This window comes from Lepidochelys kempii, unplaced genomic scaffold (genome assembly GCF_965140265.1).
Source record: "Lepidochelys kempii isolate rLepKem1 unplaced genomic scaffold, rLepKem1.hap2 scaffold_137, whole genome shotgun sequence".
NCBI lineage: Eukaryota > Metazoa > Chordata > Testudines > Cheloniidae > Lepidochelys > Lepidochelys kempii.
The window spans coordinates 35,508-48,748 of NW_027333603.1; the positions used below are offsets into that span (position 1 = coordinate 35,508).

General features: G+C 58.3%; 1 protein-coding gene across 1 annotated transcript in view; it reads right to left on the bottom strand.

Moving 5' to 3' along the window:
• The window catches only part of TNXB (tenascin XB), an 89,976-nt gene that overhangs the window by 12,143 nt on the left and 64,592 nt on the right, over window positions 1-13,241 (bottom strand). Inside the window, 8 exon segments of the mRNA XM_073326856.1 lie at window positions 637-930; window positions 2,601-2,894; window positions 3,803-4,093; window positions 5,537-5,824; window positions 6,642-7,052; window positions 9,333-9,626; window positions 10,719-11,012; window positions 12,004-12,297. Of these exon segments, the coding sequence (XP_073182957.1) occupies window positions 637-930; window positions 2,601-2,894; window positions 3,803-4,093; window positions 5,537-5,824; window positions 6,642-7,052; window positions 9,333-9,626; window positions 10,719-11,012; window positions 12,004-12,297 (2,460 nt within the window).

The window sequence follows — 13,241 nt, forward strand, 5'->3', positions numbered from 1 at the left end:
TGGGGCATGTCTGCAAAGAGGATCCCGCATTCCGCAGTTGCCTGCGGCCACCCTGCCTCCGTGGAGGGGTCGGACCACAGCGACCAGCACAAATCTCAGTGAGAGCTGAGCTCAGACGGGAGGAGAGGGGGGAAGGAAGAACAAATGAGAGAGAAAGAGAAGGAGATGAACCAAAGCCTCCAGCGTCAATGGAAAGATCCCCAATGACACCCATCCAGCCCCAACCACTCCTCCAAACATCCCTCCATCCTCATATGCACCCATTCATCTATCTGTCCATCCATGACTATCCCTCCATCCCCATCCATGCCCATAGAGAGCCACCCATCTACACATCCATCCATCCCCACCAATCCCGATCGACAGCCATCCATCTATCTATTCACTCACTGATCCATGCACATCGCTCCAGTCAGTCAGTCTTCTCCATGCACATCGATCCAGCTGTCTAGACACCCCTCCATTCCCATCCAAACTCCTCCACACATTGAATGGCTGGTAGGCAGATTGTGGAGGTTGGAGTCTGGGAAGGGTCTTTCCAGGAAAGTCCCGGCTGGCAGCTCTTGTCCCCACCACGCTGCAAAGCAAAGTGGGTGGGAGGGGACGGAGCCGGCAGCCCCCGGAGCAGCCGCTGACCTGTGACGGCGTCGGTGGAGACGGGGCCGAGGCGCTTGCGGCCGGAGATGCCGTAGAGGTTGAACTTGTATCGGCGGGAGGGGGCCAGGTTGGCGACGGTGACCGTGCGGGATCCCCCGTCCACGGGCAGCGCCTGGGGGTTGCCCTCCGCGTCCTTGTACTGAAGGAGGAAGGAGTCGAAGGTCCCCTCCTCCACGGTCCAGGAGAGCGGGATGGAGTCGTGGGTGACGTCGGAGGCCGAGAGCTCCCCCAGGCTGGGCTGGGGGGCGAGTTCCTCCTCCCGCGATGCCGCGGCTGGAACAGAGAGAGCGGGGTGAAGGGGGAAGCCAGGGTGGAGGGTGGCCCACTGGGACCTTGGGGGGCCTTGTTACTGCCAGCTAGAGGGGTTCAGCAGAGAGGATTGGTGTGGGGAGGGTGCAGGGTGCCCCAGAGACCAGCCCCAGGACAGTGACGGATCCTGCTGCTGGGAAGGAGAGCTGGGGAGAGACGGATGGACGGGGCATGTCTGCAAAGAGGATCCCACATTCCCATCTGGGTTCCTGAGGCCATCCCACCTCCATGGAGGGGTTGGCCCAGAGCAACCGGCAGAAACCTCAGTGAGCGATGAGCTGAGACGGAAGGAAGAACAAACGAGAGAGAAAGAGAAAGGGATGAACTAAAGCCTCCAACATCAGTGGAAAGATCCCCGCTGACACCCATGCATCCCCAGAAACATCCTTACCACCATCTGCATATGCTCCCCCATCCATCCATCCCCATCCAAATCCATCCACCTACCTATCCATCCATCCTCGTAGACATCCATCCATCTACCAATCTATCCATCCATCCCCACCAGTCTCCACAGAGAGCCGTCCAGCTCTCCATTCATTCATCCATTCATTCATCCGTGCACCTGTGACGAACTTGGGGATGTTTGTCGTGTTTTACATGAATAGCGTGTGCGTGCCTCAGTTTCCCTGTGTGCTGCATGTTTAACAAGGCGGTGGGAGGGGGTTGTTGTTGCCGAGGACCAGGTGTGACCTTGCCTGGCAGCCGGGACCACCAGACAATGGCCAGGAGATGGGGAACCCTAACAACTGGTGACCAAGACGCCCACCCCAGCTTGGCCATCAGCCGGTTCTGGCCAGTGGGAGGACAGTGGGCTGCGGAGAGACCCCGGTGACCTGACCAGCCGGTTCCAGCCAGAGGGAACAAAGGACGGAGGAGAGAGGGCCCCAGCGTCCAGTTTACCTGGGATGGAGGACAGAGGACAAAGGACAGGGGAGGAGCTGTTGGGGCCAGTGATATCAGCTGCCCAGCTGGGAAGCAGGGGGTCTCTGGGCTGGAGAGGGGGAGCAGGCAGAGCCCCCCTGGATGCAGGGGAGACTGGGATGCACTGGGCTGAGGGAGGCCAGGCCTGAGGCCGGAGAGTTTCCTGTGCTGGGTTCAGACGCTCAATAAACCCTCCTGTTTTACGCTGGCTGAGAGTTGCTCCGGTCTAGAGAACAGGGGGGCATCATCCCCTTTGGGGGGGGTGGAGGCCCGGGGGTCCAGAGCGAGGGGACTCCCTGAGGGGGCCCACAGCAGAGACAGGGGTGCTAAGGCTCAGAGAGGTGCGGTACCAGGACGTGGAGGGGCTGGACCCCGAAGAGAGGAGGGGCTGGACCCCGAAGGGCTGTCTCACTGAAGGGGGTTCCCTCCACGGACCACACAGGGCCAAGAGTGGGCACGACCTGGGAGTCCGTGACACCAGCCCATACACAGTGACGCATTCACTCCGTCAGCCCGACACACATCGATCCCTCTGTCCATCCATCCACACTCCTCCACCCACTGAATGGCCGGGAGGAGGGTTGTGGAGGTTGGAGTCTGCGAAGCCTCTTCCCAGGAAGGTCCCAAATGCCAGCTCTTGTCCTCACCGCGCTGCAAAGCAAAGGGGGCGGGAGGGGACGGGGTCAGCACACCCGGGAGCAGCCGCTGACCTGTGACGGCGTCGGTGGAGACGGGGCCGAGGCGCTTGTGGCCGGAGATGCCGTAGAGGTTGAACTTGTATCGGCGGGAGGGGGCCAGGTTGGAGACGGTGACCGTGCGGGATTCCCCGTCCACGGGCAGCGCCTGGGGTTTGCCCTCCGCGTCCTTGTACTGGAGGAGGAAAGAGTCGAAGGTCCCGGCTTGGACGGTCCAGGAGAGCAGGGCAGAGTCGTGGGTGACGTCGGAGGCCGAGAGCTCCCCCAGGCTGGGCTGGGGGGCGGGTTCCTCCTCCCGCGGTGCCGCGGCTGGAACAGAGAGAGGGGGGTGAAGCGCATGGCCAGCAGGAACACTTGCCGGGTCCTTGGGGGAGCTGGTTATTGCCAGCCAGAGGGGATCAGCAGAGAGAATTAGCAGGGGAGGGCGCAGGGAGCCCCAGGGACCGGCCTCAGGACACAGCGGATCCTGCTGCTAGGAAGGAGACCTGGGGACAGACAGACGCACGGGGCATGTCTCCAAAGAGAGTCCTGCATTCCAAGGTTCCCCGCGGCCATCCCGCCTCCGTGGAGGGGTCGGCCCAGAGCGACCGGCACAAAACTCAGTGAGAGCTTAGCTGAGATGGGAGGAGAGAGGGGGAAGGAAGAACAAATGACAGCAAGAGAGAAGGGGGTGAACCAAAGCCTCCGTCAATGGAAAGATCCTCACTGACACCCATCCAGCCCAACACAAACCTATACAGCCATCGATCACCATATCATACAGCCATCCAGCCACGCATCTATCATCATACTCACCGTGTCCCATTGCTCACAATGCCACCTGGCCACACATCTACCCATGAATCCCCCAAAATACCCATCCATCCCCACACACATCCACCCACCTTACCGTCTGTATGTCTACCCCCATATATGTCCATTCTCTATCCATTCATTACCATCGTCTCCATCCATCCATCCATCCATCCCCATACAAATCTATCCATTCAATTAACCTGCCCAAGACACATTGATCCAGTTGTCTGTCTATCCATCTATCCATCCATCCCCATCCACACTCCTCTCTCTACCCATTGAGTGGCCGGCAATCTGCTTATGGAGGCTGGAGGATTGGAAGTGTCTTCCTGGGAAGGTCCTGACCCAGTGGTCGGCGTTTCTGACACTGCAAAACAAAGCGGGGTGGGAAAGGGGCTGGTACCCCGGGTCCAGCTGCTGACCTGTGACGGCGTCGGTGGAGACGGGGCCGAGGCGCTTGCGGCCAGAGATGCCGTAGAGGTTGAACTTGTATCGGCGGGAGGGGGCCAGGTTGTTGATGGTGACCCTGCGGGATGCCCCGTCGTTGGGCAGCACCTGGGGTTTGCCCTCCGCGTCCTTGTACTGGAGGAGGAAAGAGTCAAAGGTCCCCTCCACGGTCCAGGAGAGCAGGGCGGAGTCATGGGTGATGTCGGAGGCCGAGAGCTCCCCCAGGCTGGGTTGGGGGGCAGGTTCCTCCTCCCGCGGCACCGCGGCTGGAAGAGAGGGAGGGGGGTGAAGGACGGCGGGCAGGGCAGCTCGCTAGGTCCTTGGTGGGGCCGGGTAATTCCTAGCCAAAGGGGATCTGTAGGGAGGATTGGTTGGGGGAGGGTGCAGGGAGCACCAGAGACCGACCCCAGGACACAGCCGGATCCTCCTTCTGGGAAGGAGAGCTGGGGACAGATGGATGGGGCATATCTGGAAAGAGGATCCCACATTCCTGGGCTCCCCACGGCCATCCCGCCTCCATGGAGCGGTCAGCCCAGAGCAACCAGCAGAAACCTCGGTGAGAGCTGAGCTGAGATGGGAGGAGAGAGGGGGAAGCAAGAACAAGTGAGAGAGAAAGAGAAGGGGGTGGATCAAAGCCACCAACACCAATGGAAACATTCTCACTGGCACCTATCCAGCCCCAGAAATGACCATACCATCTTCATACGCTCCCCCATCCATCCATCACCCATGGCTAGTCACATCCATCTATCCTGGCATCCATGACCTTACCCAGCATAGCCCTTGTAGCTGCCCCCTGCAGAAGGGTTACCCAGACACGCACACCTCTGCCGTGAATCTCCCAACACACCCATCCAATTCCGTAAACTCCATCCATCCCCATATGCATCCATTCATCTATCCATCCATTCCATCCCCACTCATCGATCCATCTCCATCCATCCATCTCCATATGCATCCATTCATCTCCTTATCCATCCCTCCCCATACGCATCCATTCATCTATCCAGCTGCTCCATCCCTATCCATCCACATCCATCCCCTCCATCCATTCATCTATCCATCAGCTCCATCCCCATCCAACCCCATCCACATCCATCCATCCATCCATCCCCATCCATCCATCTCCTTATCCATCCATCCATCCATCCATCTCCTTTTCCATCCATCCCCATCCATCCATTTCCTTATCCATCCATCCCCATCCCTTCATCTATCAATCCATGACCATCAATCCATCCATTCCCACCCTTACCAGTAGACATCATCCATCTGCTCAGCCATCCATCCATCCATCCATCCCTCCCTCCCTCCCCATACACATTCATCCATCCATCCATTCATGACCTTCCCCATCCATCCATCCCCACTGATCCCTATAAACAGCCATCCATGTATCTTCATTCATTCATTCATTCATTCATTCATTCATTCATTCATTCATTCATTCATTCATTAACCCCATAGTCATCTATCTATTAATTCAGTCTGCTTCATACACACTGATCTATCTGTCTGTCTGTCAATCCACCCATTCACCTCCATCCACACTCCTCCACCCACTGAATGGCCGGTAGGCGGGTTGTGGAGGTTGGAGTCTGGGACGTGTCTTCCCAGGAAGGTCCCGGCTGGCAGCCGCTGTCCCCACACACTGCAAAGCAAAGGGGGCAGGAGGGGAAGAGGCCGGCACCCCCAGAGCAGCCGCTGACCTGTGACGGCATCGGTGGAGATGGGGCCAAGGCGCTTGCGGCCGGAGATGCCGTAGAGGTTGAACTTGTATCGGCGGGAGGGGGCCAGGTTGGTGACGGTGACCGTGTGAGATCCCCCGTCCACGGGCAGCGCCTGGGGTTTGCCCTCCGCATCCTTGTACTGGAGGAGGAAGGAGTCGAAGGTCCCCTCCTCCATGGTCCAGGAGATCAGGGCGGAGTCGTGGGTGACGTCGGAGGCCGAGAGCTCCCCCAGGCTGGGCTGGGGGGCAGGTTCCTCTTCCTGTGGTGCTGTGGTGGGAACAGAGAGAGGGGGGTGAAGGGTGTGGCCAGGGTCAGGGGGCGGCTCACTGCATCCTTGGGAAGCCAGGTTATTCCCAGTGAGAGGGGATCTGCAGAGACAATTAGTGAGGGGAGGGTGCAGGGAGCCCTAGGGCCCCTCCCCGGGACAGTGACGGATCCTGCTGCTGGGAAGGAGAGCTGGGGACAGACGGACGGGGCATGTCTGCAAAGAGGATCCCACATTCCTGAGTTTCCCGCAGTCATCCCGCCTCCATGGAGGGGTCGGCCCAGGGCAACCGGCGCAAACTTCGGTGAGAGCTGAGTTGAGGCGGGAGGAGAGAAGGGGAAAGGAAGAACAAATGAGAAAGAAAGAGAAAAGGGTGAACCAAAGCCTCCAACATCAATGGAAAAATCCCCATTGACACCCATGCGGACCTAGATACTCCTCCATCCTTTCATCCCCATACATACCCATCTACCCAGCCAGCCATTCCCTTCCCATCCATCCGTTCCCATGAAGGCCCAAGGTCCATCCATCCATTCACACACATCCTTCTATGCAGCCATTCGTCCCGCCATCCTTTCAAACACACCCATCCATCTATCTATGAATCATTTCTTCCATTCCTGGAGACGCCCCTCTATCCATCCATCCGCACACACCCCACTCTCTATCTGCTGAAGGGTCGGCAGCCAGGGTCGTAGATGCCTGAGGCTCACAAGTGTCTTCCTTAGAAGGTCCTGGCCCAGTGGCCGGCGCTCCTGACCCTGGAAAGCAAAGGGGGCGGGAGGGGACGGAGCCGGCGCCCTTGGAGCAGCCGCTGACCTGTGACGGCGTCGGTGGAGACGGGGCCGAGGCGCTTGCGGCCGGAGATGCCGTAGAGGTTGAACTTGTATCGGCGGGAGGGGGCCAGGTTGGCGACGGTGACCGAGCGGGATCCCCCGTCCACGGGCAGCGCCTGGGGTTTGCCCTCCGCATCCTTGTACTGGAGGAGGAAGGAGTCAAAGGTCCCCTCCTCTACGGTCCAGGAGATCAGGGCGGAGTCGTGGGTGACGTCGGAGGCCGAGAGCTCCCCCAGGCTGGGCTGGAGGGCGGGTTCCTCCTCCCGTGGCCCCGCAGCTGGAACAAAGTTGGGTGCGGATTCGATGAACGATTCCTTGGGGACTCGCCGCAGAGGGGAAATAGGGGGCAGAAGCGTCAGGGAGAGCTGGGTGATGGGGTCGGGGGGCACCGGGACTGATGGGAACAGCCTGTGGATGCAAAGCATTGGGGAAGACCCCCATCCCGTCCCACCCAGACATCCTGCGGGCTGGTCCGAGGTGCTCTGGGCTGACACATCTCCTAGCGCGTGAACCCAAAGGGCCCCCAGCCCCCACGGTCAGAGAGCTCAGGCTGTTCAGCCCCTTGGAGAGACGACTGAGGGTTGCCTCAAATTGTGACCCCTCGGGGAGAAAAGCCGCGACAACCCCCCAGGCTCCGCCAGGCTCTGTAACCCAGCAGAGACGCGCAGAACATGACCCAGGGGCTGGACACAAACGCAGACGAACCCCACTCAGAAATTTGGCCCACGCTCCCCAGTGTGGGGAATTGCTCTTCCCTGGGAAGCCATGTCCTCTCCACCTCCGCACAGCTGCAGACCCAACCCGGCTGCCTCGCTAGGACACGCGTTAGCCAAGCCTCAGTGTCTGGGCTCAGTACGGAGGGAACTGGGGGACATTCTCTGGCCTGTGGTGTACAAGGGTCAGACGGGACAATCAGCCCGGTCCCTTCTGGCCTTATCCTCCAGTAACCCTGCCTGGAACCTGGCAGGTGCAGACCAGTTGCAGGAGGGAAGGGTGTGGCGGGGATGCCGGGACATCAGTCTGCAAGCACAGGGCTGGGACGTTTAGCCGTGAGCTGCCTGAATAAAGAGCCAGCTGAGGTTAGTAACCCTCCTGTGACACCCTGTACCCCATGTTCACACCTTTATACAGTTATGATATATTTTGTACAAAGGATGCCTTGTGAGGTATCATTTGAAAACTCATAATCTGCTGGACATCATTGTCCTGTTAAGCTGTGTATAACAGCACTGTGTGTAAAGCTATGTATGATTGTTATTGAAACATGTTGCAGTTCTGGGTAATGCCAACAAACCCATTTTTCAGAGCCAAAGACACACTGGCAACCCCAGACAGGCATCAACACAGTCAAGTGGGCTGTCGCTTACTTAATCGGACATTCTCCAGCAAGGGGAGAGGTGTAAAAAAGAAATTTACAATTCAAATGAAGGATAGTTTGGAGCTCACATAGGTAATGGAACTGCCGGCCCCCATGACCCAGAGAAGATCTTTCCAGCACAAAGGACGGGCATATAAGAAGGGAGGGAAATGTCCCTAGCCTCTCCACCTTACAGCTCTCTGCTCATCACATCAACGCACACCTGAAGAATACTGAACAAAGGGGACTGGTCCCAGTCTGAAAGGGAATCCTACCTGTGAACTGGCTGCGGCATCTGGTGTGGCGAGAAAACCAGTTACTTCAAATCCTATTGAGCTTGGCAAAGTTGAGGAATTAGCTTGCGTGTTTATTTCTTTATTTCTTTTGTAACCAGTTCTGACTTTTATGCCCTACCCTTTCTAATCACCTGAAATCTAGTTAAAAAACTTGTTTTATTGTCTTGTCTAAACCAGCGTGTTTGCCTGAAGTGTTTGGGAGACTCCCTGCCCAGGTCAATGGGGCTGGGGCAACGGCGGATGATGTCTGAGCTTGTACCGTCCCGTGGATTATAGAATGGCATGAGACGCACATTCTGGGGGCAAGGCTGGGATGGAGGGACACGCGGGTGTCACCCTGTATCTATTCACGGGTGGCTGGGCACAGCAGTCTTGCATTCAGCTGGGAGTGACTTTACACGCTAGTGGTTGTTCACAGCAAAGCAGTGTAAAAGGCAGCCCAGGCTGGTGGCTGAAGGGAATCCAGGGGTCCAGGCTGCACCCTGAGGAACGTCACACATGGTGATTACCCGGCATGCCACTCAGGGAGCACACACCTCGCCATATTCCCGGAAAGAAAGGGGGTGACCCAAAGCCACTAACACCAGTAGAAAGATCCCCACTGACACCTATCCATCCCCACACACTCCTCCATCCACCCCTCCCACCATCCCCCCATCCCCACACACACCCATCCGTCCATCCCTGGGGACACCTGTAGATCCTTCCCCGTACACATCCAACGCAAACCAACCCAACTCTGCATCCATCCTTCCCGTACATATTAACTGGCATCTCTATCCATCCACCCGACCCCCCATTCTTCCCCCCACGACCCCCTCTCTATCCGTCCAAACGCCCCCCCATTCTTCCCCCCACGACCCCCTCTCCATCCATGGATGGCTAATAACTGGGTCATGGAGGTGGAGTCTGGAAAGTATCTTCCTAGGAAGGTCCTGGCCCAGCGGACGGCGTCCCTGACACTGCAAAGCAAAGAGGGCAGGAGGGGAAGGAGCCGGCACCCCCGGGAGCAGCCGCTGACCTGTGACGGCGTCGGTGGAGACGGGGCCGAGGCGCTTGTGGCCGGAGATGCCGTAGAGGTTGAACTTGTATCGGCGGGAGGGGGCCAGGTTGGCGACGGTGACCGTGCGGGATCCCCCGTCCACGGGCAGCGCCTGGGGTTTGCCCTCCGCGTCCTTGTACTGGAGGAGGAAGGAGTCGAAGGTCCCCTCCTCCAGGGTCCAGGAGAGCGGGATGGAGTCGTGGGTGACGTCAGAGGCCGAGAGCTCCCCCAGGCTGGGCTGGGGGGCGGGTTCCTCCTCCCGCGGTGCCGCGGCTGGAACAGAGAGAGGGGGGTGAAGGGTGCGGCCAGGGTAGGGGGCAGCTCGCTGGGTCCTTGGGGTGCTGGGTTATTCCAAGCGAGATGGGACCTGAAGAGAGGATTAGCGGTGGGAGATTTCAGGGAGCCCCGCGACTGGCCCCAGGACACAGCTGGATCCCGCTTCCAGGAAGGAGAGCTGGGGACACACAGACAGACAGACAGATGTGGCATGTCTGCAAGGAGGATCCCACATTCCCAGGTTCCCCAAGGCCATCCCGCTTCCCGCGAGGGGTGGGCCCAGAGCGACTGGCACAAACCTCAGTGACAGCTGAGCTGAGATGGGAGGAGAGAGGGGGAAGGAAGAAGAAATGAGAGAGAAAGAGAAGGGGGTGAACCAAAACCACCAATGTCAATGGAAAGATCCCCAGTCACACCTATCCAGCCCCAGACACTCCTCCCTCCATGCATCCATCCTCATATACAACCATTCATCTATCTGTCCATCCGTGACCATCCCCTCCATCCCCATCTATACCCATAGACAGCCATTCATCTACCTATCCATCCATCCATTCATCCATCCAGCTATTCATCCATCCAGCCATCTACATTAATCCCCATAGACAGCCATCCAGCCCCCGACATGCCTCTATCCATCTCTCCACCCTCATACACACTAATTTATCTATTTATCCATCCATCACCTTCACCATCCAACACCATCTATACCCTTAGAAAACCATTGTTCCATCTACCTATCCATCCATCCCCATCCTCATCCATCCATCTCCATCCATCCCCATCCATCCATCCTCACCCATCCCCATACATAGTCATCCATCTATTCATTTATCCATGCATCCCATACACATCGATCCATAAATTCAGTCTGCTCCATGCACTTCGATCCATCTGTCTGTCTATCCACCCATCTATCCCCATCCAAACTCCTCCACCCATTGAATGGCCGGTAGACGAGTTGTGGAGGTTGGAGTCTGGGAAGCATCTTCTCAGGAAGGTCCCAAATGGCAGCTCTTGTCCCCACCATGCTGCAAAGCAAAGGGGGCAGGAGGGGATGGAGCCGGCACCCCCAGAGCAGCCGCTGACCTGTGACAGCATCGGTGGAGACGGGGCCGAGGCGCTTGCGGCCGGAGATGCCGTAGAGGTTGAACTTGTATCGGCGGGAGGGGGCCAGGTTGGTGATGGTGACCGTGTGAGATTCTCCATTCACGGGCAGCGCCTGGGGTTTGCCCTCCGCGTCCTTGTACTGGAGGAGGAAGGAGTCGAAGGTCCCAACTTGGACAGTCCAGGAGAGCAGGGCGGAGTCATGGGTGACGTCGGAGGCTGAGAGCTCCCCCAGGCTGGGCTGGGAGGCGGGTTCCTCCTCCCGCGGTGCCACGGCTGGAACAGAGAGAGGGGGGTGAAGGACGGCGGGCAGGGCAGCTCGCTAGGTCCTTGGTGGGGCCGGGTAATTCCTAGCCAAAGGGGATCTGTAGAGAGGATTAGCGGGGGGAGGGTGCAGGGAGCACCAGAGACCGGCCCCAGGACACAGCCGGATCCTCCTGTTGGGAAGGAGAGCTGGGGACAGACAGACAGACGGGGCATGTCTGCAAAGAGGATCCCACTTTCCCCGCAGCCATCACACCTCCGTGGAGGGGTTGGCCCAGAGTGACCAGCACAAACCATGGGCAGAGCTGAGCTCAGACGGGAGGAGAGGGGGGAAGGAAGAACAAATGAGGGAGAAAGAGAAGGGGGTGAACCAAAGCCACCAACATCAATGGAAAGATCCCGATTGATACCCATCCAGCCCCATACACACGCCTCCATCCCTCCAACTTCATACACACCCATTCATCTATCTGTCCATCCATGACCATCTCCTCCATCCCCATCTATGTCCCTAGACAGCCACCCATCTACACATCCATCCATTCACCATCTCCACCAATCCCCATAGACAGGCATCCAGCTCCAGACACTTCTCCATCCAGCCCTGCATCTTCATACACACCCATTCATCTATTTATCCATCCATACCATCCCCATCCAACACCATCCATACCCTTAGACAGCCCTCAATTGATCTATCTATCCATCCATCCATCCCCACCCACAGCCATCCACCTGTCTATTCACTCACTGATCCATGCACCCCACAGACATCGATCCATTCAGTCAAACTGCTCCAAACACATCGATCCAGGTGCCTGTCTGTCTATCCACCAAACCATATGCTTCCATCTGTTGAGTGGCCAGTCGATGGGACGTGGAGGTGGGAGTCTAGGACGTGTCTTCCCAGGAAGGTCCCTGCTGGCAGCTGTTGTCCCCACCACACTGCAAAGCAAAGGGGGCGGGAGGGGAAGGACCTGGTGCCCCGGGTCCAGCCGCTGACCTGTGACGGCGTCGGTGGAGATGGGGCCAAGGCGCTTGCGGCCGGAGATGCCGTAGAGGTTGAACTTGTATCTTCGGGAGGGGGCCAGGTTGGTGACCGTGACCGTGCGGGATCCCCCGTCCACGGGCAGTGCCTGGGGTTTGCCCTCCGTGTCCTTGTACTGGAGGAGGAAGGAGTCAAAGTCCCCGGCCTGGACGGTCCAGGAGAGCAGGATGGAGTCGTGGGTGACATCGGAGGCCGAGAGCTCCCCCAGGCTGGGCTGGGGGGCGGGTTCCTCCTCCCGCGGTGCCGCGGCTGGAACAGAGAGAGGGGGGTGAAGGATGTGGTTGGGGTGCAGGGTGGTTTGCCAGGTCCTTGGGGGCGGCGATATTCCTGGGCAGAGGGGATCTGGAGAGAGGATTAGCAGAGGGAGGGTGCAGGGAGCCCCAGGTATCGGCCCCAGGACACAGCCAGACCCTGCTGCTGCGAAGGAGAGCTGGGGACAGACAGACGGACGGGGCAAATCTGCAAAGAGGATCCCACATTTCCACATTCTCCGCGGCCATCCCGCCTCCATGGAGGGGTTGGCCCAGAGTGACCGGCACAAACCATGGGCAGAGCTGAGCTGAGACGGGAGGAGAGAGGGGGAAGGAAGAACAAACGAGAGAGAAAGAGAAGGGGGTGAACCAAAGCCTCCAGCATCAATGGGAAGATCCCCATTGATACCCATCCATCCCCAACCACTCCTCGAAACATCCCTCCATCCTCATACACACGCATTCATTTATTTATTTATTCATTCATCCCCGTCCCCATCCCATATCATCCATACCCTTAGACAGCCATCCATCTACCTATCTATTGTGATACGGGGGGGCCAGGAAGCAGTGGGGGAGTGGTCGAGGGGAGATATATAAGCCCTAGGCTAATTGAGGCCTGGTTCCCTGTAGACGAGGGAGGGTGGCTACAGATTAATTGGAGCACCTGAGGTCAATTAAACCCTGTCAAAAACCTAATAAAACCCCCTGCTTCAGGCAGTCAGAGGAGGAGGAGGAAGGAGAGAGGACTGGAGCTTGGAGGAGCGTTGAGAGATTTGGAAGACCTGAGAACTGAAGTAAGGGAGACCCTGCCCCAGCAGGACAGGGAGACTCCCTTCCCCCCAGCATCTAAGGGCCGAGGGTAACCCCACCTAAGGGGGATGAGGGTAAGAAACCCGCAAGGGCTGAGAGGGGCTGGGGCTGGGGCTTAGAGGGAGGAGC